The following is a 23727-nucleotide window of genomic DNA, read 5'->3' on the forward strand; positions in this document are numbered from 1 at the left end:
ATGGCACTTTGGACAGCAGTAGAGCTATGTTTGGAGTTAAATATTCCAAATGTGGTTTTTGAAGGGGATTCCCAGGTGGTGACAAAGGCAGTTAGTAGTGAAGAGGATGATTGTTTGTGGTATGTAAGTCTTGTTGAGGATGTCAGAAGTTGTTTCAGAACAAGGATCGGGTGGAAGATTCAGCATGTTTTAAGAGAGGGAAACAAAGTAGCACATGGTTTGGCAAAATCTGCTCTATCTAGATTAGAAGAAGTAGTTTGGATTGAGGAATGTCCAAAGGAAGTATGTAGAGAATATACATACGATAAACTCTATATAGAAAGTTATATTGTTGAATGAGAATATACAACACTTTTTCAAAAAAAAAAAAAAAAAACTACAAATATTATTATTAAAATCTCTCTTGTTTATTTATTTTTGAAGATGAGATGAGATAAGATAAAATGAAAATTAAATAAAATATTATTATAATATATATTTTTAATATTATTTTTATTTTAAAAATTAAAAAATTAAATTATTTATTTTATTTTAGGTAAGAGTTTGATAAAATTATAATAAGTTTACGCAGGAATCCATTTCCAATTTGGTTCCAACACCATCTTTATGATCTAAACACGGTTCGAGTCGGCTTCTCCACATATGTTTTCAAATTGAAAAAATCTATTTGCTATATTTTTACCCAACCCTAACCCTACTCCGCCCCAATATCCAACCCCGATTTTCTCCAATCCCACCCACTTCCACCGAATCCTCGATCGGGTCCTCGCCCTTTCGCATTTCCCCTAACCAAAATCTTTCATTTCGGCCATGTGAGCTGAGCAATATAATGATCGGATTTTTGGACTCTGGCTCCTATTGTATGGGTCTGAGCAATGCCGGAGCTTCGCAGAGGAGTCCGCCGAGGCCGTGCTAAGGTCGCGCACAAGCAACCCGAGCCCCCAGTTGGAAACTACGTGAAGACCCGTGCCGCGGTTGCCAGAGCGAAGAAGTTGAAGCTTGAGGAGGAGGAGGAGGAGGAGGAACAGAAGCAGCAGGTGATCGTGATTTCCGAGAGGGATAGTGGTTCGGAGGGGAAGAAGGGAAAGAAGGTTGTTGGGAAGGAACAGAAGGGTGCGATGGCCGATGATAGTGGCGGCTTGAGTGCCAATAAGGCCGCTGGTCTGGAGGAAGAGGGCAACACCGCACCTTTTCCCGAGAAGGTATGCGGTCGTTTTGGATTGTTAACTTTTCTGGTTTTGGCTTGCTGCAAACTCTCAAATTTTAAAAAAGGCTTCTTTGGCGATTCGATGTTGTTTTACCACAATTTTTTTGGTATCGTAGTTGTATGTAAATGGGTTTTCGGTAGCTTAATTAGTGTTTTTTTGGCGTTTCTAAATTTAGTTGGTGGCATAATTGTGAAAAAATTTGCTGTGGCCGTTTACTTCGTGGTGTTCTGGTATTCCTGGATGTGTTGTTATAATTTCAGATATATGGTTCTATTGTGAACGATTTATTGTGTATTGCTGTCTTTTCAAATACTGGTTTTATGGTGGTTTTCACTATTGTTATTTGAAGAATTTAATTTATTATGTGATCGTTATGATGAAGAATTGTGTTTCCTTTTAGGGGTTTAAGTTAAAGGGTCTGCTGGGCTGTGATTCACTACTTAGATATATATGCTTGTATCTCTAATTTACATGGTTGTATTCTGCTATCAGATATATGGTTGATTTATTTACTTTTTCATTGCGATTATATTGAGCTTGAGTTCTCTAATGATGCATATTATTTTAGTTTTTGTTTGGTGCATTGATGTTTATGATTTTTTGGTAGGTCTCGGTAGGAGGGTCACCCATATATAAGATAGAGAGGAAACTAGGCAAAGGTGGGTTCGGTCAGGTATTTGTTGGTCGTCGCGTTTCAGGTGGAACTGAACGTGCCACAGGTTCTGCGGCTTTGGAGGTTAGCTCACTTCAGATTCTCTCCTTTAAAATTATCTGTCAGTTGAATATAATTTCTGATTGCTTTTGCTATATCAGGTAGCTCTGAAATTTGAGCATAGAAACAGTAAAGGCTGCAACTATGGTCCACCATATGAGTGGCAAGTGTACAAGTAGGTCCTTTTTTTAGGGTTCTTCTGGGTTAATTTTTTGTAAGGATTGCAGATGATTGTACCATAAATATGTGTGTGCGTGTGTCTGTTTATAGCATTTATTTATGATTTTTTCTTTCATTTTGTTTGAACAGCACTCTTGGTGGTAGTCATGGAGTGCCAAGAGTACACTATAAAGGGAGGCAAGGAGACTATTATGTTATGGTATGATCCACACAAAATGCATCTTTATCATCTCTCCATTATAACTTGTTGGTTTTAACTTTGATACTTGTTTATATGCAGGTTATGGACATGCTAGGTCCCAGCTTGTGGGATGTTTGGAATACTTCAGGGCAGGCGTGAGTATCCATTCTTGTATCTTTCTTTACCTCCTAGAGTGTCTTAATTTTTATTGTTCTACTGTCCTGTGCTTTCTTGAAATCTTGAACTTGAAATCTAAAGGAAAGACTTTTAGATCTTAGTAGACTAAGTATCATGCCATCAAAGTCACAGGTTTATAATATTTAAAAGTAGACGTCGCTTTGGGTCTGACTTCAAAAGAAAATAAGGGGAATAAAGGATGTAAATTATGCAGAAAAAAGAGTCTTTAAAAGTAGGAATCGTTGGTATCCACAACTATGATGTACCAAAACTCCTGATTTTATTCCTTAAAACTATTTAAGGGCATCTGTGAAATCAGCATGATTCAAATTATACTGCAATACCGTGTGATTTAAATTCTACTGCCTATATGCTCTGCTGGCAAAGAATGCTGCAACCAGCTGCAAGGTGTTTCACGAAAATATATGACTTTGAACTTTTTTGATCAGTAAACAGAGTTTTATTGATGAAATAGGTAGGCATAGCCCTAGTACACGGGACATATGCAGGAGCGGCAACCAAGCATGAGTGAACTATGAACTATAGATCGCTTCCACGACCTTTATGGGCTAACATTGTAATGAAGCAGAAAGAGCGATTTGTACTCTCTCCTTTTGACTGTATTTTCTTCCTGGTTTCTGAAAGAAACAAAAAAGTGGTTAATAGTGGTGATATTTTCAGTTTAAGATGATATTTTGGACTTTGTACAGGCTTGTTTTTTGGATTCTCTTTGAAAATTAAGAAATCTTGTGTTCAGGTGGTTGTCATCTTAAATAATCGCAGCCAGACCATCAATATAAAAATCTCCTATGCCACTTTGGTTATGAAATATTCAGGTGGATGGAGCATCCTACTTTTGTTAATATAATCTCTTTTGAGAAGTACTATAAATTTGATAAAAAAACACAAAAGACGCAATCCAAGTACACAGACATATACAAGAAGCACACCTATCTAGCTAGTTGATCTTAAGCTGTTAATCTTGAACTGTTAAAAAATTGCAATTTTTTTCTATATATCTTAAAAAAGTGAAATGATGATCCACCCTTCATTCCTTTCCTACACCCACCCATATAAAAAGGAGGGGGTGGGGGCGATGGAAATCTTGTCCATGCTTTTGAAGGGGGCACCTCTGATAGACAAAGATCTCAACATATTTTAGTTTGCTTCAAATGAAGATAATTTGGTTAATTCATTATGGGGAATATTTTACCTTTGGTTTTTCACCTTATTTACATTTCACCTTATTTTTTCTTTAGTACTATGTGTTTGTGGGCTAAGACTCTTGTACTTAATGATGATAATTTTCTGGATTTGTATGTGCCTTCTTTTTTCTGCCCTCTAGAGTGTAGTAGGTATTTCTTTTGTATACGTCCTGTGTACTTGGGTTTGCCTATTTTTGGTAATAAAATTTCTTATTAATTATAAAAAAAAAAAATTTACATTTGTTTGCGTTCACCTGCACACTTGAGCTTGTGTTTTCTGGGTGTCTTATTTTAGTTTCTTTTGTTTTTCTGGCCACAATTACTACAGTAAGCTACTTCAATTTTGATTGTTGTTAAATGCATCTTTTGAACATGAATTTTTTTTAGAGTCTAACATTGTTTTTCTTTATTTTAGAAGTATATGTTATTGGTCTAACAATGTTTCTTCTTCCTCTCTTCATTCCTTGTCTGCCAAAATGTATGTCTTGTTTCTAAATCTTTCACACAATGATATATACACACAGGATGTCCTCAGAAATGGTTGCTTGTATAGCAGTTGAGTCCTTATCAATTCTAGAGAAGATGCACGCAAGAGGGTATGTGATTGTAATATTTTTTCTTGACTTTGTAAGGTTCAGTTGCCCTTTCCCCCCCCCCCCCCCCCCCCCCCCCAAAAAAAAAAAAAAAAATTATGTTGGCAATACTACATCAAATAGCTTTGTTTCATGGTCCTCTATTGTGAAATATTAATCTCCATAATTTGTAATCATTTATCTGTTTGATACTAGTTATGTCCATGGTGATGTCAAGCCAGAGAACTTTTTACTTGGGCAGCCATCTTCAGCACAAGAGAAGAAGTTGTTTCTTGTTGACCTTGGATTAGGCGAGTAAATTTCATGTAAGTCTTACACAAATTAATTTATTCTACACATTTTCTTACGTCATCTTTATCAATACATGATTGCAGCAACAAAGTGGAGAGATAGCTCTAATGGACAGCATGTCGAATATGATCAACGCCCTGATATGTTTAGGTGAATGAATCTTTTTGTCATTAGGCTACTGGTTTGCAGTACAACTATTTTGCAGCTGGTCTTGATACCTTTTCTTCTCTGTGCCAGAGGAACTGTTCGATATGCAAGTGTTCACGCTCACCTGGGAAGAACTGCTAGTAGAAGAGATGATCTTGAGTCTCTTGCATATACACTCATCTTTCTCCATCGAGGCAGGTTGCCTTGGCAAGGCTATCAGGTACTAACACATATACCATGGGTTTAGAGTATTTGTTATTGTCTTTGGAGTTGCTTTTGGGAGTGTTTTGAATGCTTTATTTCTGTCCATTTTTCCCTGATAGGGAGATAACAAATCATTTCTAGTTTGCAAAAAAAAGATGGCAACCTCTCCTGAAATGCTATGCTGCTTCTGCCCGCCACCTCTTAAGCAATTTCTTGAGATTGTGGTGAACATGAAATTTGATGAGGAGCCTAACTATGCCAAGCTAATATCTTTGTTCGAGGGCTTAATAGGCCCTAATCCGGCTTTAAGGCCAATAAGCACTGATGGTGCTCAAAAGGTAATTTTGGTAATATATGAACTTAGGGCTAAATTCTGATTCTGTAGTTATTTTATTCAGAGATGTTTTATGCAACTGCTGTTGATATGTTTGTCAGGTTGGTCAAAAACGGGGTAGGTTGAATATTGAGGAGGACGACGATGGGCAGCCCAAGAAGAAGGTTCGTTTAGGAGTTCCTGCTACACAGTGGATTTCAGTTTACAATGCTAGGCTACCAATGAAACAGAGGTAGGTCTGCATTTTGCTTTTGGTCTCTCTCTCTCCCTCACTCTCACACTCAATTAAACACTCACCCCTCTGGCGGGCAGAGAAACTAATCGAGTTTCAGCAAGTCCAAATATGCATTAGAAATTTAAGACTCAGAAGATTTATTAATTGAATAATTATACACAAAAATTTTTAATTGAATAATCAGTTGAAAAGAGAGCATGGTTTTGACTGGGTATTGGAATCACGTCACTAGCCTTAAACTCAGTTGGTTCTCTTTTTGGAAGTTTTGCTAAATTATCAATAAGTCATTCGATATCAGCTACTAAATGTGACATCATATATTAGCATTAGTGAGCAAGAGTCAATCAGCTATTGCTTCCACCAAGTGGCCAATTCACGTAGATGAAACAATTCGCTAGAATCCTTGAACGTGAATGGCATAGAACATTCCTACCAATCAAAGCTTAATGATCACGTAGTTCAGTATTTCAAGAATTACTTATTGAACAATTCAATATTTTTAATTTTTTTTGGGTCGAGTTACCGATCAAAGAAGAAAAAAAAAAAATTTGGGTTGAGGTGGATGATGCCTAGAAAGGTGGTAGATATTTTGGCATATTGGAAGGGGTGGTTTGAGAACAAACACACCGAGATATTTTGGAAAGCAATGAACAAGTTTTGAGGATACCCAATGCAACATTGAAGACCTCCAGGCTGTCCTTTTTAATGCAATCTACTATTGGATGGCTGCCAAACTTTGTCTCTCTAGCTTTAATCTACATGTTCCTGTCTCTCTCACTAGGTGTATTTGTTGGATACCCCTCACGTACTTCAATTATGCCGTCCGTTCTTTTCTTGATCATTAATAAAATAATCTTACAAAAAATAGTATTAGTGTGGCTGGAAAAAGGACTTAAGTCTAACAAGTTCAATAATTGAGGGACTTGGTTGCAACTTTTAGGGACACAAGTGGTGTTTGTGTGGTATTTTCTATTTATCAAGTCAACATCATTAATAAAACCTTGTTTACTGATTAAAAGAAAATTCTATGTATCAAGTACTATGGATTTTTCGAAATGAGTCTTTGTAAATCTTAGAACTTTACTTATAAAAGGAGAAAATCTAAGAACAACTTCTTTATGTTACCCAAAATCTTAGCCCTGGTGCAATCTGCATGAATATTTTATATCTTTAACGTGTGCCTAAGTACTTGTGCCTCCTGTTCTCTCTTTTACAGTGGTTTTCTGCTATTGTATTGAAGGGTGGGAATGTCCATGAGTTTCTATCTTCTTTTTAGCTCACTAGAATGTAATTAGGTGTCTCACTTTGTAAACTTCCTGTGTAGTTGGGCATTGCTAGTTTCATTCTATTCAATAAGGATACTTATTTACTTATCAAAAAACTTGTGCCTCCTAACTTGGTTCCGAGATTAAATATCGAGCAGCTGATGAAAGAAAGTGTTGGATGTTCAGCTTTCAAGGTTTGGCAGGTTTATTTGAATGGATAGAGAGAACCTTTGGATCTGACTTCAAAGTTTCTGGTGTTTAACCTTGCTGCTATTGGCTTCTATGTCCTTTTATCAAACCGCTTTATTTGTTCATGATCGTTGCTTGATGCCAGATTTAATGTAAAATGGCAGTGGGCTTCCTCTCGTCAATAATTTTTATTTATTTATTTATTTTTTTATAAGTAAGAAATAAATATTATTGATATGAATGAAATAGGCATAGCCCGTGTACACAGGGAGTATACAGAAAAACACCTAAATACATTCTAATAGCGATAAATTAAAGAAATCATGAACATTGTCCCCATTTAGTACAATAGCGGAAAACCAAAGCAATAATGTGTGGAGGAGAAAAATCTTTAACTCCGCCATTGTGCGTTCCTTGTCTTCAAAGCAACATGCATCCTTTTCCAACCAAATACACCACATGATGCACAACGGGATCATCTTCTACACGGTTACTACTTGATGACAACCTTGCATCTTCCTCCAACAACCCAATAAATCCACCATCCTCAAAGGCATCGCCCAAGCAATATCAACTCTTTGGAAGATATCATCCCACACCACTCTTGTTGCCTCACAATGCAGTAAGAGATGATCCACAGATTCTCCATTCTTTTTACACATATAGCACCAATCCATCACGGTACATTCCCTCTTCCTCTAATTGTCCGTGGTCAAGATCTTCCCAAGAGCAGCATTCCATACAAAAAAAGCTACTTTAGAAGGCACACGAGACCTCCAAATATTCTTCCAAGGGAACGGAGCATGATCTTGTGTTGACAAAATTTTATAGTACACCTTAACCGAGCATTTCTTGTGATCATTAGACCTCCACTTCAATCTATCACGCTGTGCCGTAGGAGTCCCCATGGAGTAACTAGAAATGATTGATGAGATAGAATTTGGATTAATAAAACCTTGTATGTCATGTGTACTTAGATTGTGCCTTTTGCACTTTTATGATAGTTCTCTTATTACTTGTTAAAAAAAAAAGAAGAGAGTCAAGATAAGCCTGCTTTTTAATGTGTAAGAGTAGTGTTATAGACAGCCTAGAAAGGGGGATTGTATTGTACAAGAGGGTTCCCCATACTAAGCTAAGCCTGATGGGGTCATTTAATTGATTAAGTGAGCACCATACTAATAAAGAAATTCTATTACCCATCAAAGCCAAGGTTATTAATAAAATCATGGAGGTACCATCCTCTTCCCAAAAAGAAAAAGAAAAAGAAAAAAGACATGGTTCAAAACTGACTGAAATTATGGTACTGAGAATGGAATTGGAACCATATTGAGGAGATGGACTTGTAGGGTGCAAGACCTTTGCTGTTGGATTACCTTTGGGGTCACCTGGTCTTTTGGTTTCTGTGATCCCTGGTTTGGTTTAAAGACTTAATCACCTCATTATTGTTTCTTTGCTGGAGAAGGCTTTGGTGTTAGAAAAAATTAACATACCATTTTTATGTATTTGCTTTGTTGTAAAGAACAGTCATAGGGGATCACAGATTTAGTTGCTTTATGACCTGCTCGCTTATTACTTATCTAAAAGAAAATGACCTTCTCACTTATTTAATGTTTAGGTACCATTATAATGTAGCTGATGCAAGGCTGGCGCAACATGTGGAGAGAGGGATTGCAGATGGCTTGCTTATAAGTTGTGTGGCATCTTGTTCCAATCTCTGGGCACTTATTATGGATGCTGGGACTGGTTTTACAAGCCAAGTTTATGAGCTGTCATCTTTTTTCTTGCACAAGGTGAAATTCCTTGCCACATGCATACACACACATATCATAATCTGTTATCATCTCAGGGGATATTATCATGAAATAACAGTTAAATTTGATGTTCCAAATCCACAGGAATGGATCATGGAACAATGGGAAAAGAACTACTACATTAGTTCTATTGCTGGTGCCAACAATGGGAGCTCCCTTGTGGTTATGTCTAAAGGTTTGTTTACTTTATTAGATATATATATATTTTTTATAAGTAAGAAGAATTTATTAATCCACATAATTAGGCATAGCCCAAGTACATGGGAAGAATACAAGAGGTGAACTGTAACGCCCCAATGGAAGGCCCAAACCACATGGCTTATTCTCCAAAAAGACTAGTCAATGATACAATTAGAGTCTCATTAGAACCTTATAAAGAGCAAGAACTTCTCCTTCCCAAGCAATGTGTGATCCCATACATCACCTACCCTTCTCCATATCATATAAGGTATTACATGAACCTAATTACAAGCTAAGCACTGTGAAAATTGGCATAAAATTCATTAAAATTAGTCCCATTCAGTACAATGGCTGAAGCCCAAAGTAACAATATATGAAAGAAAAAGTCCCTAAACCCTCCCATCGAATGTTCCCTATTATCAAAGCAGCGGCCATTCCTTTCTTTCCAAGTACACCACATTAAGCCTGGAGGCACCATCTTCCAAATAGCCATAATTTGACGATTGCCCTGAATTCCTCTCCAACATGATAGTAAGTCAACCACCCTCCTAGGCATGACCCACGCAATACCAAGCCTAGAAAGAATCTCATCCCATAATGCCTTAGATATGTTTTTTTGATTGATAAATAAGATTTTATTGATCGTAAGAATAGGCAAAAACCCAAGTATGTGGGTTATATACAAGAGTAATGCCTAGGAGTGATGTTCTAGTGATACAAGAAATTCATGAATGGTCATGCCATTAAATCTATTACAATCGACCATTGGAACTAGGTGTTAAATTTTTTTTTTCTATTACAATCGACCATTGGAACTGGGTGTTCAATTTTTTTTTCCTAAGTTCATCCGATGACCGCTCGTGATCTTTGAAGCTACAAGTTCCTCTCCTTCCAAAGACCCCACCATAGGCATATCGGTACCATCTTCCAAATTGTGGCAATCTAAGAAGTGCCTTGGAGACCTCTCCATGAAGCTAAGAGGTTGATCACCCTTCTTGGCATCATCTAAGCAACACCCACCCCGGCAAAAAAGTCATTTCACAAAGTTGTGGCAATCTCACAATGTATTAGTAGATGATCAATGGATTCTCTGCTCTTTTTACACAAACAGCACCAATCCAAGACTATAATTCACATTGTCTTGGAAAAAGTGGTGTATCTTATGTCATTTCTAATGAGAACTTGGTGAGAGGCATACTGTTTGGTGGTTTGTTTTGGTCAAAAGATTCTTTTCTCGTGCATTAGGAAGTTTTGGGACATCTGCGGTATGCTGGTTTTACTTGATGGTATTCATCCTCAGCTACTAAGTTTTGAAGTTATGACCTAAATTTTTGCAGGCACCCAATACACTCAGCAGTCTTACAAAGTGAGCGATTCTTTCCCCTTCAAGTGGATAAACAAGAAGTGGAGGGAAGGGTTCCATGTGACATCAATGGCAACTGCTGGGAGCCGTTGGGGTGTTGTCATGTCTCGTAATGCTGGCTTCAGTGACCAGGTTGAATTTTGCTTGTTCTATGTACAACATATTCTGTTCTCACTTTAATTTTTCTGTGTTCCTACAAAAATGTGGTGAAAGTGAAAGACAAGCTGCCCTTTTGTGTTCTTAGTGTTTCTTTGGTTTTTTTTCTTTTTTCTTTTTGGGTTTTTTTTCTTTTTTTTTTTTTTTTGGGGGGGGGGGGGGGTAACCGGTCTGGTCTTGGACAAAATTTAGGATCGAACCGGTATTACATTTTTCAAAACTGATTACGGGTTACACCCTCCTAAAACGGTACCTCCGGTTTCTAGTCTGGTTCAGTTTTTTTAAAATGTAAAAAACTAATGATAAAATTTTACTTCTTATGATAAAATATTATTAATAATTTAATATATATAATGTAAATTTAAACCGGTCTGGTCCGATTTAAACTTACACCCCTAATTTGATTATATATATTTTATATTATTTAATTAGGAGACTTAACTTAATAATGGCTTGTAAATGTTAATTTGACTTGTCAGAAATCCGTGAGGAGATAAAAGTTGGAATTTTCATGATGTTACTTCCACTCTGCTTAATTTAGTGTAAATTTTGTTACCAAATAAATTAGAAACAACTTATGATGATGGACTTGGCTGGTTATGTTGAATTCACCTACGTGACCTAGGGTTGAAACTAGTTGGTAGACAAATCGATCATATTTTCAACAATGTTTCTTCACATTTGAAGACAAATTGGCATGGTTGTTTTTGTCCCCCCTCCCCCCCCCCGGTTTCTCTGACCTGTGCTGTCACTTCTTTGTATAAGGTTGTGGAGCTTGATTTTCTTTATCCAAGTGAGGGCATCCATAGGCGTTGGGACAGTGGTTACCGAATTACATCGACAGCTGCCACTTGGGATCAAGCTGCCCTCATTTTAAGTGTGCCTAGGCGCAAACCTGGTGACGAAACACAAGAGACCTTACGTACATCCCAATTTCCGAGCACCCATGTTAAGGTAAATGTGTGGGGAGTATGTTGTTCTGGGGTGAGATTATTTCTATGAGGTGCAGATATAGTTTCATTGTACCTTTGCTGAGACGTGATACACTAAATTTTTCTTCTGTGCTTCTGGTTTATGTGCAGGAAAAGTGGCAAAAGAATCTCTATCTTGCTTGTTTGTGTTATGGGCGGACGGTATCTTGATTCCTTTGTAATTGCAAGGAGTTTCTAGGTCAAAAGAAAGTGAGATTTTGATGTTCCTCTTTTCCTATCATTTATGTAGGATTTCATGTCAATTGTAAAAAACGATTGAGGAGCTTAGCTGAGGCAGCAGCCGAGACGTGTGCTCCTATGTATGATAAATTGGTATTAAAGCTGTACGTTTGCCTTTTATTTTACCTCTTTGTACGAGTTTATAAGAAAAAATTATTTAATGGCGCACCATTTTTTCTTTTCTTGTTTCTTTTAGAAAGATTTTTTAGATAGGGTATTTGAGGAATTCTCGATCTCAAAGAAAAAATCTCTTATATACTAATATTTTATTAACTGATAACTCATGGTTGCTTTAAATGAGGCGTCGCAACAAACCAATTGGAAAGTCGACGCTACAGACCGACTCTTAACTTGTAATTAAAATGAACATCTTCTATTCCCAAAGAAACAATACCAAAGCCAATACTCAAAAGAATATATAGCTTTTACAAAGGACACCTGCTGAATCGAATCTTCATGCAGCACTTACATGTCAAGTATTCTCCCACGTTTTGGCAGCTGAAGGTTCCCTGATGATCACTTCCATGCACATAACATTTTATCGTATTTTTCATATTAAAAACGGATAGAAGCAGAAATGACTAAATTACTGCATGTTTTATAGAGATCTGAGTCAGATGAAGGACAGATCGAGGTAGCATAACTTACCAGAATCATGACAAACAAGAAAAGCTGCTTGGGTACTGGTCGATCGACTGCATGATTCCTTTAATCAATCTGAGATTTTAACATCGTCGAGGAATCGAGAGGTTTCAGGTACAAAATGGTGAACATCTTCTATTCCCAAAGCAAACAATGCCAAGCCAGTACTCAAAAGGGAAACAGCTTTAAAGGAGTACTCCTGCTTAATCTAATCTTCATTTCTCGTCATGCCGCACTTCCATGCCGAATAAAATCGACCATATGAATCCAACTTTGATCCCAAACCAAGACCAGCATCATCCGGACATAATAAATGCACCCCGCATTCTTTCACTTCTATTTCTTTTGTTGGAAAATCAGAGTTGAAACTCTCCATTTTCGCTGTAATTGAAATCTTAATGAAGCTCCGACGTTTATCCAAATTATTTGATCTCCAGCATTCCAAAAATTGTGGAACCAGTATATACGCCCAGAATACAATTGGCTTAACGAAAGAGGCGTCGTCCATGTGAGCTGAAAATCTAAGGTAGTAAAAGGAATCATCTTCTAGAGAACCTTCATCCGTCTCGAAACAAAGTCTAAAACCCACATGTGTATACGGTTTCTTGAATAACGAAGTAACTGAAGTCGCCAGTGGGGTATGGAATTGATCATGAAAATCACAAACAATAAACAAAGCACACCCCATCCCCTTCAGATTAGTATAACCCTCCAAATCTATATTTACAGAGGAGCCATTACTTGTATTGTGGACCCACTTCGGGATTACAGATCCCAATGACCACCCACGTATCATCTGCAAAAACAATCCCAAAAAAGACATGAGCATTCGTAATGAATTTTGTAAAATATAATTTTTTTTTTTTGTAAAATGTAAAAAAAGTTGCTCAAAAGTTCATTTCAATTGATGTTGTATTATCTTTATTATACATTTTGCTACATAAATCCCGTTAGATGTAAAGGATATTGTCCACAATTCTAAAATATTTTAAATTAATTTTTCTCTCCTTTATGTTTCTTTTCCTACTATTTGAAAGTTATTAAATTTTCATTTCAACATTTCTCTCTCATTTCATGGCATAATACTTAACATTTCATGGCATCACCGTTAAAAAAAAAAAAAAAAAAAAAGAAGTAAAAAAGAAAAAGAAAAAAGAATCTTGCACCTTCGAGTGTAGCTACATTCTATGACTAACGTTTTTTTTCTTATTCAGATGAGAGGGTGGGTATACAATAGAATGGTTGTTTTGTGTAGTGTCTTTCCTGATTTCAAAATATTCTTTGAGAATTTTCTCATAAATATAATTTCTTATTTTATTTTTTGAATCACTTTATATTTTAGTTTAGCTTATAAATCTAGATTAATTTAAAATAGAATATAATTATATGACCTTTTATACAGAGATATATTGTAAATATAACAATATATGATGATATCATTGATAGTTAAAAAAAAAAATTTAAAATAAATAAAAAATAATAAGAAGTATAATATTTAAATGATATAAAGAAAAAAATAAGAATGTAAAATAAAAAAAAAGTTTTAATAATATATTTTAAAAAATAAGATGGAGAAGCCTTTGAAAATGCTCTAAATTGCTGCAAATATTGAGCTATTTTCTCTCTCCCCGTATATTTATGTGTGTGTTCTTTTCTAAAGAAGAGAGAGAGAGAGAGAGTCACCACTTCGGCAAAGATGATGTCCAACCAATGTTCGCTTTCTTCGCCAAAATTAATATACAGTTCTTCTACCTCAAGCATTCCTTCCATCTCATCTTCTACAAGTGATCCGATATCATAGGTGGGATATGAGCTTTGTTTCGGCAAAGAGCAGTCATTAATGAAGATGGCCAAATCTCTTGATTTACGCGGCATCCACTTTCTTCCTCCGAGACGAAAGGAACGGATGCTTTTGGGGATCATATTGACAGATGGTATTTGTGTTATAGCAGTTCCCCAAGCCTCAAAATGCGTCAGGCATTCCAACCTTCTCAGGTCTGGTAACTTCTCAAGTCTCGAACATTCGACAAGATGCAAAAATTCAAGAGATTCCAAGCAGAACTTATCTGGAAGTCTTCTAACACATTTGCACTCATCTAAATTCAATTCTTTTAATACTTTGAGAACTCCGATGGATGGATGGACTTCACGCAAGGTTCTACAACCTGAAAGGTCTATTTTCTCAAGATTTGGAGCTCCTGTCAAGTCTGGTGTTTCAATCAAGTTCTTAGAAGAACTTAGATTCAAGTACTTCAAATCGTCTAAAACCTGTTATAAACAAGTAGTTAATAATTGGATCAAAATATGAATATATTAACTTTTTGGAAAAGGAAGGGGGATTATATATTAAGAAGAATACGTATTTATTAATAAGTTTTCATGAAAAACTTACCACCGACCACTTCCATAGTTGTTTGATTCGGCTGCCAGACATTCTTACTTCTTGTAGTCGTTTGAGCACTTCGATGGATGGGTGGATCTTACACAAGCTTGTACAACCTGAAAAGTCTATTATCTCAAGATTTGGGGCTCCAGTCAAGTCTGGTGTTTTAATCAAGTTCTCAGAATCACTCAGATTTAAGTACTTCAAATTGTCTAAAACCTGTTATAAACAAACAAGTAGTTGGTTGGACCAAAATATGAATATATTAACTTATTTGGAAAAGGAAGAATACGTAAATTAACTTACCATCAATCCCTTCCATAGTCGTTTGAAGCGGCTGCCAGGCATGCTTAGTGCAGTAAGATTTTTTGGTTGGAAACTGGTCGGCCAGTTTCTCGAAGGATATTCAAACCACTCTAGGAATCGCAACTCATCGGTTGGCATGTATTTTAAAGGATTTCCACACCATTTTATATATCCAAAATGATTGAATTTAACAAATCTCAATTTTCTCATCTTTGAGAATGCTTTGGCGTTAATGAATCTATGTTTCGCTTTAGGATAATAAAAATCGAGGACTATGCCTTCAATTGCATCAGTTCCCTAGTAACCAAGAACAACGGATTAGCAAGAATTATAATGAAAATATACCTTTTTATATTAGTCTCTACGCTAATCAACTTACAGTATCATTCTTCAGTACGTGAAAGACATCCTCCACACGAAACAGTCTACTACGTCGTCCAGGTTCTTCAGGACATTCGCGGCGAACTATTTCTTGACCCATTTTTTGTAGCAAATCATGCATGATCAACATTCCCATACATGATTTGCTTATGAGGGACTTGTCGACGAGAACCTCAATGTCGATGTCCGGATATATTTCCTTAAAATTGTTATCTAGCCACTGTACTCCAAAACGAGAAAAACATGCCACATCCAAAAACAATTTTTGCTGCGATTCCTCCAGCCCATCAAAACTTATTTGAAGTATATTCATAACTTCTTTATTAGGAATTGCTACTAGCTGATCCCTAGCACTTTTCCATGCATCTATTGTTCTCCCAAATAAGAAGGAACCCAAAACTTTAAGAGCTAAAGGAAGGCCTCCAGCATAATTCACAAAATCCATAGACAGATCCTCGTAATTCTGTGGAGGATGGGTTCTGTGGAAGGCTGACAAACTAAAGAGCTGCAAAGCATCTGCGGTTTGAAGCAGCTCAACCTCATAGATATCATTCACTTTATGTGTTATCAACAGATGACTATCTCTGCATGTTATAATCACCCTACTCCCTGGACCAAACCAATCCCGAGTCCCTGATAATGCCATGAGTTGTTTTTCACTATCCACATCATCAAGGACGATAAAAACCTTTTTATTCCGCATCATGCTTCTTATCATCCTAATTCCCTGGTGATGATCCCATACGTGTATTTTTTCTTGCATGATCATAGAAAGAAGTTGTTTTTGTAAAAAAGCTAGATCACGAGTACTAGATTTTTCTCTAATACAAGAAATAAAGCTACTTCCTTCAAATTGACAAGAAATTCTATCGTAAATGATTTCAGCCAGCGTTGTCTTACCAACGCCACCCATCCCATGAATTCCTAAGAAGCGAACATCATTCGATTCCATATCCAATAACTTCATCATTTCCTCTACACGGGAGTTTATTCCAACAAGTTTCTGGGAATCATGAATTAGAATATTTAGCATTGTATAATTATAGAATATTATTCCACTGATTTTTTGTATAATTGTTGACTCGTACCTGTAATTTGATAGAACAATTAATATAGACGAGGACAAAATAGGCACGAACAAAAAAAAAAAAAAGTGCTTTAACTTATAATTAAAATATTTGGCATTGTTTAGTAGAAAAGTTATAACTGTAATAAGCAGATAGATAGATAGATAGATAGATCATGCTAAATAACAACATGACTAATAATAACAATAACATCAACAGTACTAGTAGTGTTGACTATATTACTAGCTATTTTCTCAAAGTTTCCACGTTATCTTAAATGTTACCTCTCATGTATGTGCTCTCCGACAATATTGGCGACTTTTCTGAAAGCATTTCTCCACGTATCAATCTCTTTGATGTCTACCTTGGGATCTTTTTCATGTGTGGCGAAAGCATCTGCAAAAGTCCCTCTTTGTTCTCTTACGTCTGAAGGATTCACATGGTAGAAAATAGGAATAATTGTAATCAACTTCGTCTTTGTCTCCCATTCAACGATCTCGGCAAGTTCCATGAGGCACCATTTGGAAGAAGCATAATTTGGTGAAAAAATGACAATGGCGTTTTGGGATTCTTGAATTGCTTGCAAAAGCTGTTGAGAAATGCATTTTCCTCGCTTGAGTGTTTCGTCATCCCTAAAGATGAGAATACCTTTTCGTTTTAAATCAACATATAGATGATCTGTAAAACTCTTGCGAGTATCTTTACCATAGAAACTAAGGAAAACATCATGTTTCCAACGGGGTGCAGAGCTTGAAGCTGAAGGTGAGGAAGAGATTATGATGATTTTTTCATCTTCTTTCGAACAAGATAAATTGTCTCTTTTTCTTTTCTTAATATCTTCGGAAGTAGGTAAAGAGGGTGTTTGAGTGGCCATGAATGCAATGCGAGAGGGAGAAGAACACTGAAGAGATTATGAGGTGATCTGTACGTATATATAGAAACTAGCCACGGAGTACTAGGACCCGGTCGACCTGAGCAGGAAAGTTCAAAGTAGATGCAACATCATTTATCTATCGGTCATGGAATGCATCGATTAAAATCGATCAGTTTGTGTTCGCCGTTTTATTAAAAAGGCATGCATGGGAGGAAGCGGAGCTGCGCACAACAACAAAGTATAACTTACTTTAATTTACAGATTACATATTTTATCCACCAAAACCTCGTACGACGCAATTACCACGTACGGGGCTTCCAAGCGCTCATCACCCCAGATTATATAAAACACACAAAAAAAAGAAAAAAAAGTAAGGCATAATGAATGTCTTTCAATTTTTCTCATTTTATTTTTTTTAATTATTTATTTCTTTTAAATTTTTACATAAAATATAATAAATAATTTAATTTTTTTAAATCTTAAAATAATAATAATAAAAAAAAATATTTAATAATATTTTATTTAACTTTTATTTCTACTTATCTTATCTTACGGCAACTAAGAGTAAAGTCAAATTCAAATTGGTATAGGAAATTCGAATGCATTGAATAGAAATTGATCAGTTTGTTTCTCTATGTTAACTAGCTAGGTATGTAGGTAAGGTAAGGTGCCACTCTCTTGTATGAGTACTAATTAATTAAGATGTAGTACTAGTGGTACTACTTAATTAATGGAACTACGCGTTTTAGATTCTTTCCTTTTAATTTGCATGAATAACGATGACTAAAATAATAGACAGACTTTTGACTTGACCGCAAACGGCGCAAAGCCCATATAAAGTAATAAATGTTTAAATATTTAAAAAAACATATCAATATATTAAAGTTATTTTTTAATTATTAAATAAAAATAATATTAAAAAATTAAATAAAATATGTCAAATTAAATAAAATATATCAAATTGAAAGGATAGATTCAGAAAATAAGTATCATTTTCTTTTTCCTATATACATAATATATATATATATATATGAGTATTGTTAGGATGCTGTCGAGTAGTGACCTCTTGGTATACCTCTAGACAAAATTTATTGTTATTAAATTTTTTTTACAATATTTTAAAATCTTTAAACATTTTTAAAAGAATAAAAAAAAATCTATCAATATACTATTAGTCACACTTTCGTTAATAAGGTGATAACTCTATCACGGCCTTAATTAGATGGCTGTAACAAACAATTTTCAGAAAGAAAAATGCTTTTTGTACTTGAATGAAAACGTACAATTAAAATCCCACACGTGATAGTTGACATAAAAGAAAATAAACAATAGGGTCAACAACAACGGAAAAGTGAAGATAATAAAAGCAAATGTAAAAACGTTAAAGGTTAGTGCATGGGTACCGCTCAGCTTTAACAGTTCGGCGTGGAATTTTATTTTTTATATTTTTTAATATATTTAAATATTTTTAAAAAATAAAAAATATATTAATATATTATAGTCACTTTTTTAATCAGTAAATAAAAAAATTAAAAAAGAAACCGAGTGATAAAAAAAAAAACAAAAAAGCAAGTGTAGAAACAAGACCTCCACTTTGTCAATTGCACTCACGTGTTGTTCGTTTTTCTTTTTTTGAGTACGCGTAGGAAGATCCTTTTCATTGAAGCATACGCCAAGGATGCATGCGAGGAAAAATATATATATTTGTAATTATCAATCAATGACAAACGTACGCATGCATGCTTGCCTAATTGACGCCCATATCCACGATAGTCTCATGCTTTTATGGACAATTATTATATGTCTTTTGGAAAAGAGATCAGATATATATAATCCTGCTGAAAAAATCCTGTCGATTTTCTACACCAAACGTGAGGTATTCTTCTCTCAAAATTTTTGTTTTTTTTTTTATTTCTTTTTTAATAAAAAAATTATGTGAGTATTGGTACGCGATTTGGTACAAGAGTCGGGCTACTATGCCATACAGAGTAGTCTGCTCAACTTGACCGATAGTTTAAATGTGTATTTTTATTTTTTTCTAATTTTTTTTTATATTTTTTACATATTTAAATATTTTTAAAAAATAAAAAAAAATACACAAATACATTAACAATTATTTTTTAATCATTAAATTAAAAAAAATTAAAAAAAAATTAAATATACAAGTGGTCAAAGTAAATGGACAAAATAATTGGACAAACTGCCATCTTCCTTGGTGCAAACGCCACATTAAAAAAAAAAAAGAAAGTTAAGAATGACAGTAGATCATACGAATGATTACATATTTTATTAAGGTAGTTAAGTGCAAACACCGTAAAATCTTGACCAGAATGCATGCGTGCATCATTGTGCATACATTCTATCAAACGTCTTAACGACAAATCCTTGCCTGATTGACTCCCATGCATGCATGTCCAATCCACTGACTATATTTGCCGGTGACACCATTAATTAATAAAATTAGTACTATATCTTAATTGGATAATGATATGTTTATACCTCTTTTACTACTATTTTATTATTTAATTATTTTTTTTTTAATTTCTTGTTGTTTTTTGAATCTAGATTAAAAATCTCATAATATTACCTTCTTATATAATTTAGAAGAAAATAGAAGTTTAATCAACTAATGTAATCATGTAATTTAATAAAAAATAAATTCGATTTTATAAAAATTGACATTCTTTTCTCTTTGAGTACATTTTTATAAAATTCAATTTATTTTTAATTAATTTAAATGATTACATTGATTTATTAAATTTATTTTCTTATAGATTATTCAAAAATGTCGTATTCTAAAATTTTTAATCTAGATTCAAATATCTAGTAAAAAGAAAAAAAAAAGAATAATAAAACAGTAATAAAAGAGGAGTAAGAATACTCATTACCGATCTTAATTTAGTCCTAGAAGAGATCAATGGCAGCTAGCTAGCATAAAGAAATAAACTAATATCTATCATATATGCATTATGAACATTGCCTTTTGGGAAAAAGCTATAATATATATTATTTTACAAATGGACTTGGAAGGAAGTCTTTTTTAATTTGTTGCAGGTGATTTCCAGGTGGCTTCCAACCGCTTAAAAAAAAATTTAAGAGTGATTACATATTTTATTAGGAATTAAGATGGTTCTGCGCAGCGCCGCTTCCTCCCACTTTAGTAAGTTTTTGACTAAATTAAACACAAATTATCATTATCATAGTTTATCATTTGCAGGCCCTTCTATTGTAAGTGAAATTACAAGCAGATTGATCATAAACCAGAATTTTCTAGATCAGATGCATCAAACCACAATTATGAAGAGAAATATAACCATAAAGGATAAAGCAAAACAAAACAGTCACGAAAGACGTACAGATCATTTTACATGACAGAGAAAAACCCTTTAAACAACTCTTTTAAGGTAAAACGCGTAGGGCCTAACTATCCTCTATGCCAAAAATGTAAATTAATTTGGTAAAGCTGCTTACTAAAAGATTGTGAGTCAACAATGGAGCATTATAGATGAATGCAAGGTGGATTCGCTTGGAAGAACTGAATTGACTTGATGAAGTTTATGAGATTATGATAAACATGCCCATGGAGCCTAACTTAATTATAATAGGAGCTTCTTGGATGCATCAGGGCATGTAGATCAACCCATGGCTGCAGCTTTTGCTTGGATATAACTTGAGGAAACTCTTGCTTAGATTAGAGATAAACAGCATTGTCCTAATTTGCATATATGTCAATAAATTATCTGATCGGTAATTGAATTATGAATAGAATTGCTATGTGAGAATACTAAATTCCACGATCACATGATTCCAAATGAATCTGTTAAATCTAAGCCAGCAAGGCTGCTCGTTAAATTATAGTGCAAAAGTTTCAAACTATAGATTCAATAATTCATATATCCTACTGAATGTTACGTAGAATGCAAAAGTCCACAGAATACACACACACACAAAAGCACATCTACCCCTGTATTATTATTCATACTTTTTATCTTTTGATGATATATCTTATACACGTTGTATATGACTATATGTATTCGGATTGTTCTTCATCCTCTCGCTCCCTATTCACTCACTAAACACTTGTCCTAATGGCTTCATTCCCGAGATCAAGAACATCAAGTTTCAGCCCCTCAGAGCAATGGCTCCTAATGACATCTACAATATGCATTTGTGCATTTCTGGTTTATGTAATTTATTATGCAAAAATGGCTACAGCGTCCGATCTCTAGCAACGTTTGCTGGTCATTTCTCCTCTGTTACTTGTCATTGCTATTCATCGTTTCACAGGCAGGCATCTTATAAGCCTTCCCATTCCAGGGTCAGAGCCAGGTGCTATACTCCCACTTCTTTTACTAGCTAGAAAAGTAGAGCCACTCACTGGTGGTATTATTTTCAAGGCAGTGATCAACTTCACTTGATTACTTCTCTTATTCCCTGCTCTCATTTTCTGGGAGATTTGGCTTGCTAGGAATAAAGTCTGGTTTGATGGCACCCATGCCAATAATCTCTCTATTATCTACAAGGTTAAAACATGGTTGAGAGATCACAACTTTCTCCTTAAATCAATGTGCCCAGCTCTAATGTTTCCACCTTGGACACACTCCATCTCCCTATACTCATGATTAGATCCGAAAGACCTATCTTGTTCAAATGAATTTGTTCTCCCCTTAGTTTTGTTTAAGGGAAGGTTTTGTGCAGCACTACTTCCACCCATTTTGGCCGAGTTTTTAGTCACCAACAGAAAACTGTGAAAGATTTGTTCGAAAGAAAAAGCCCTTCAGTACTTAGTCACCACCTTAAAATTCACTATAGAATTAATTGATTACAATCAAATTTAGAGACTCTGAATTGATAAGTATGGTACTTAAATGATAATAATATTTTCGTAATAATAATAATATTCTCGGGCTCCCTTGAATTGATAAGTCGTGGTGCTTAAATGAGGCAACAAACCAATTGGAAAGCCGACACTACATGAGCTAGACCCACCTCCTAACTTGTAAACAAAATGGTCAAGATGATCTTCTATTCCCAAAAGAAACAATGCCAAGCCAATGCTCAAAAGGACTCAACTTTAACCGACTCCATCTGAATCTAATCTTCTTTTCTCATCATGCAGGACTTCCATGTCAAGTATTCTCCCATGGATACATGCAACCGAAGGTTCCCTGATCACTTCCATACACACAACATTAATTATATTTTATATAGATAGAAGCAGAAAAGACCATACTACGTACTTTATGGAGATGTGACTCGGTAAGTTGTAAGTTTAAGATGAAGGGCGGAGGTACCAGAACGTACCAGAAACGTGATAAAGAAGAAAATCTCGGGTGGTCGATCGGCTGCATTCCCTTAATCAATCTGGGATGTTATGAACACTTCAAGCTCGTCACTAAAATCGGGAGGTTTCTGGTACAAAGTAAAATAAAATTGTCGATGGAAATCTGAATTTGAAGATTCCGAACGACCAAAAGGAGCAATGCTATTGTAGAACTTTGAATTAGCATCATCTGGACATACTAAATGCACACCGCATTCTTTCACTTCCATAGGAGTACGAGAGTGGAAGCTATGCATTCTTGCTGTAATTAATATCTTAATGAAGCTCAGTTGATCCAAATTATTCGATCTGGAGCGTTCCAAAAACCTAAGAGCCGGTATATACGCCCAAAATCCAATTGGCTCAACGAAAGAGACGTCCAGGCTGGAAGGAAACACAAGGGAGTAGTAAAAATGTCCTACATAACCTTCATCCGTCTCAAAACAAAATGTAAACTCGATACGTGAAGAATAGAAAAAAGATTCCTTGAATAACGAAGATGTTGAATCCCCTCCTGGGGAATGGAATTGATGATAATCACAAACAATAAAGATAGCACACCCAATTCCCTTCATATTACCATCCAACTCCATCTTTAAAGAGGAGCCATTACTTTTGTTGTGGACCCACTTCGGGATTCCTGATCCCAACGACCACCCATATATCATCTGTAAAACACAACCCCCAAAAAAGAGATGTTAATTGCAGCAAATTTTCCAAAAAGAAAAAAGAAAAAAAAAAAAACAAAGTTGTTACTCACCTCATTGGCATTGAATGAATTCCGAATACCTCCACCTGCCAGGTGTAATTTGTTTTCTCCTTCAATGTCAACATCAAAGTACTCAGCGTCTAACTTATACATGCTATCCATCTGATACTGATCTGAGGTTTGTTTTGACAAAGAGCAGTCATTCATGAAGATGGGCAAATCTCTTGATTTATGTGGCATCCACCTTCTTCCTTCAAGATGGAAGGAACGGATGCTTTTGGGGATTAGATTGACAGATGGTATTTGTGTTATAGCAGTTCCCAGTGCCATAAGATGCGTCAGGCATTCCAACCTACTCAAGTCTGGAAATTTCTCTAGTCTTGACCAACCATCCAACCGA

At 35.3% G+C, this 23727-nt stretch overlaps 3 protein-coding genes across 5 annotated transcripts; 1 reads left to right on the plus strand and 2 right to left on the minus strand.

Annotated features, from left to right (window-relative positions):
* Positions 1-590: 590 nt before the first annotated feature.
* On the plus strand, positions 591-11762 carry LOC121241127 (casein kinase 1-like protein HD16). The gene is made up of 16 exons (XM_041138746.1): positions 591-1202; positions 1816-1944; positions 2022-2095; positions 2230-2299; positions 2381-2436; positions 4188-4259; positions 4452-4546; positions 4631-4697; positions 4785-4914; positions 5018-5236; positions 5334-5464; positions 8537-8711; positions 8817-8907; positions 10250-10407; positions 11197-11385; positions 11514-11762. Exons 1-16 carry the CDS (start codon positions 876-878, stop codon positions 11571-11573), a joined length of 2043 nt encoding a protein of 680 aa, XP_040994680.1. The 5' UTR covers positions 591-875; the 3' UTR covers positions 11574-11762.
* Positions 11763-12492: 730 nt separating this feature from the next.
* On the minus strand, positions 12493-17295 carry LOC121240946 (disease resistance protein RPV1-like). Its single transcript, XM_041138462.1, has 6 exons — positions 16706-17295; positions 15353-16442; positions 14974-15270; positions 14677-14886; positions 14037-14552; positions 12493-13080 (listed from the first exon to the last, which is right to left on the minus strand). Exons 1-6 carry the CDS (start codon positions 17293-17295, stop codon positions 12493-12495), a joined length of 3291 nt encoding a protein of 1096 aa, XP_040994396.1.
* Positions 17296-22076: 4781 nt separating this feature from the next.
* Positions 22077-23530, minus strand: LOC121240217. Of its 3 annotated transcripts, none has more exons than XR_005935492.1 (3): positions 23379-23530; positions 22600-23286; positions 22077-22463 (listed from the first exon to the last, which is right to left on the minus strand). XR_005935492.1 is itself a non-coding variant. In XM_041137614.1 (2 exons), the coding sequence occupies exons 1-2, from the start codon at positions 23487-23489 to the stop codon at positions 22651-22653; spliced, it is 747 nt and encodes a 248-aa protein (XP_040993548.1). In that variant the 5' UTR covers positions 23490-23530; the 3' UTR covers positions 22502-22650. The 3 variants fall into 3 exon arrangements, 1 of the variants encoding a protein (XP_040993548.1); XR_005935491.1 differs by having other exon boundaries at positions 22077-22470; XM_041137614.1 differs by lacking the exon at positions 22077-22463 and having other exon boundaries at positions 22502-23286.
* Positions 23531-23727: the final 197 nt, after the last annotated feature.

Source organism: Juglans microcarpa x Juglans regia, chromosome 7S (assembly GCF_004785595.1).
Source record: "Juglans microcarpa x Juglans regia isolate MS1-56 chromosome 7S, Jm3101_v1.0, whole genome shotgun sequence".
NCBI classification, from domain to species: domain Eukaryota; kingdom Viridiplantae; phylum Streptophyta; class Magnoliopsida; order Fagales; family Juglandaceae; genus Juglans; species Juglans microcarpa x Juglans regia.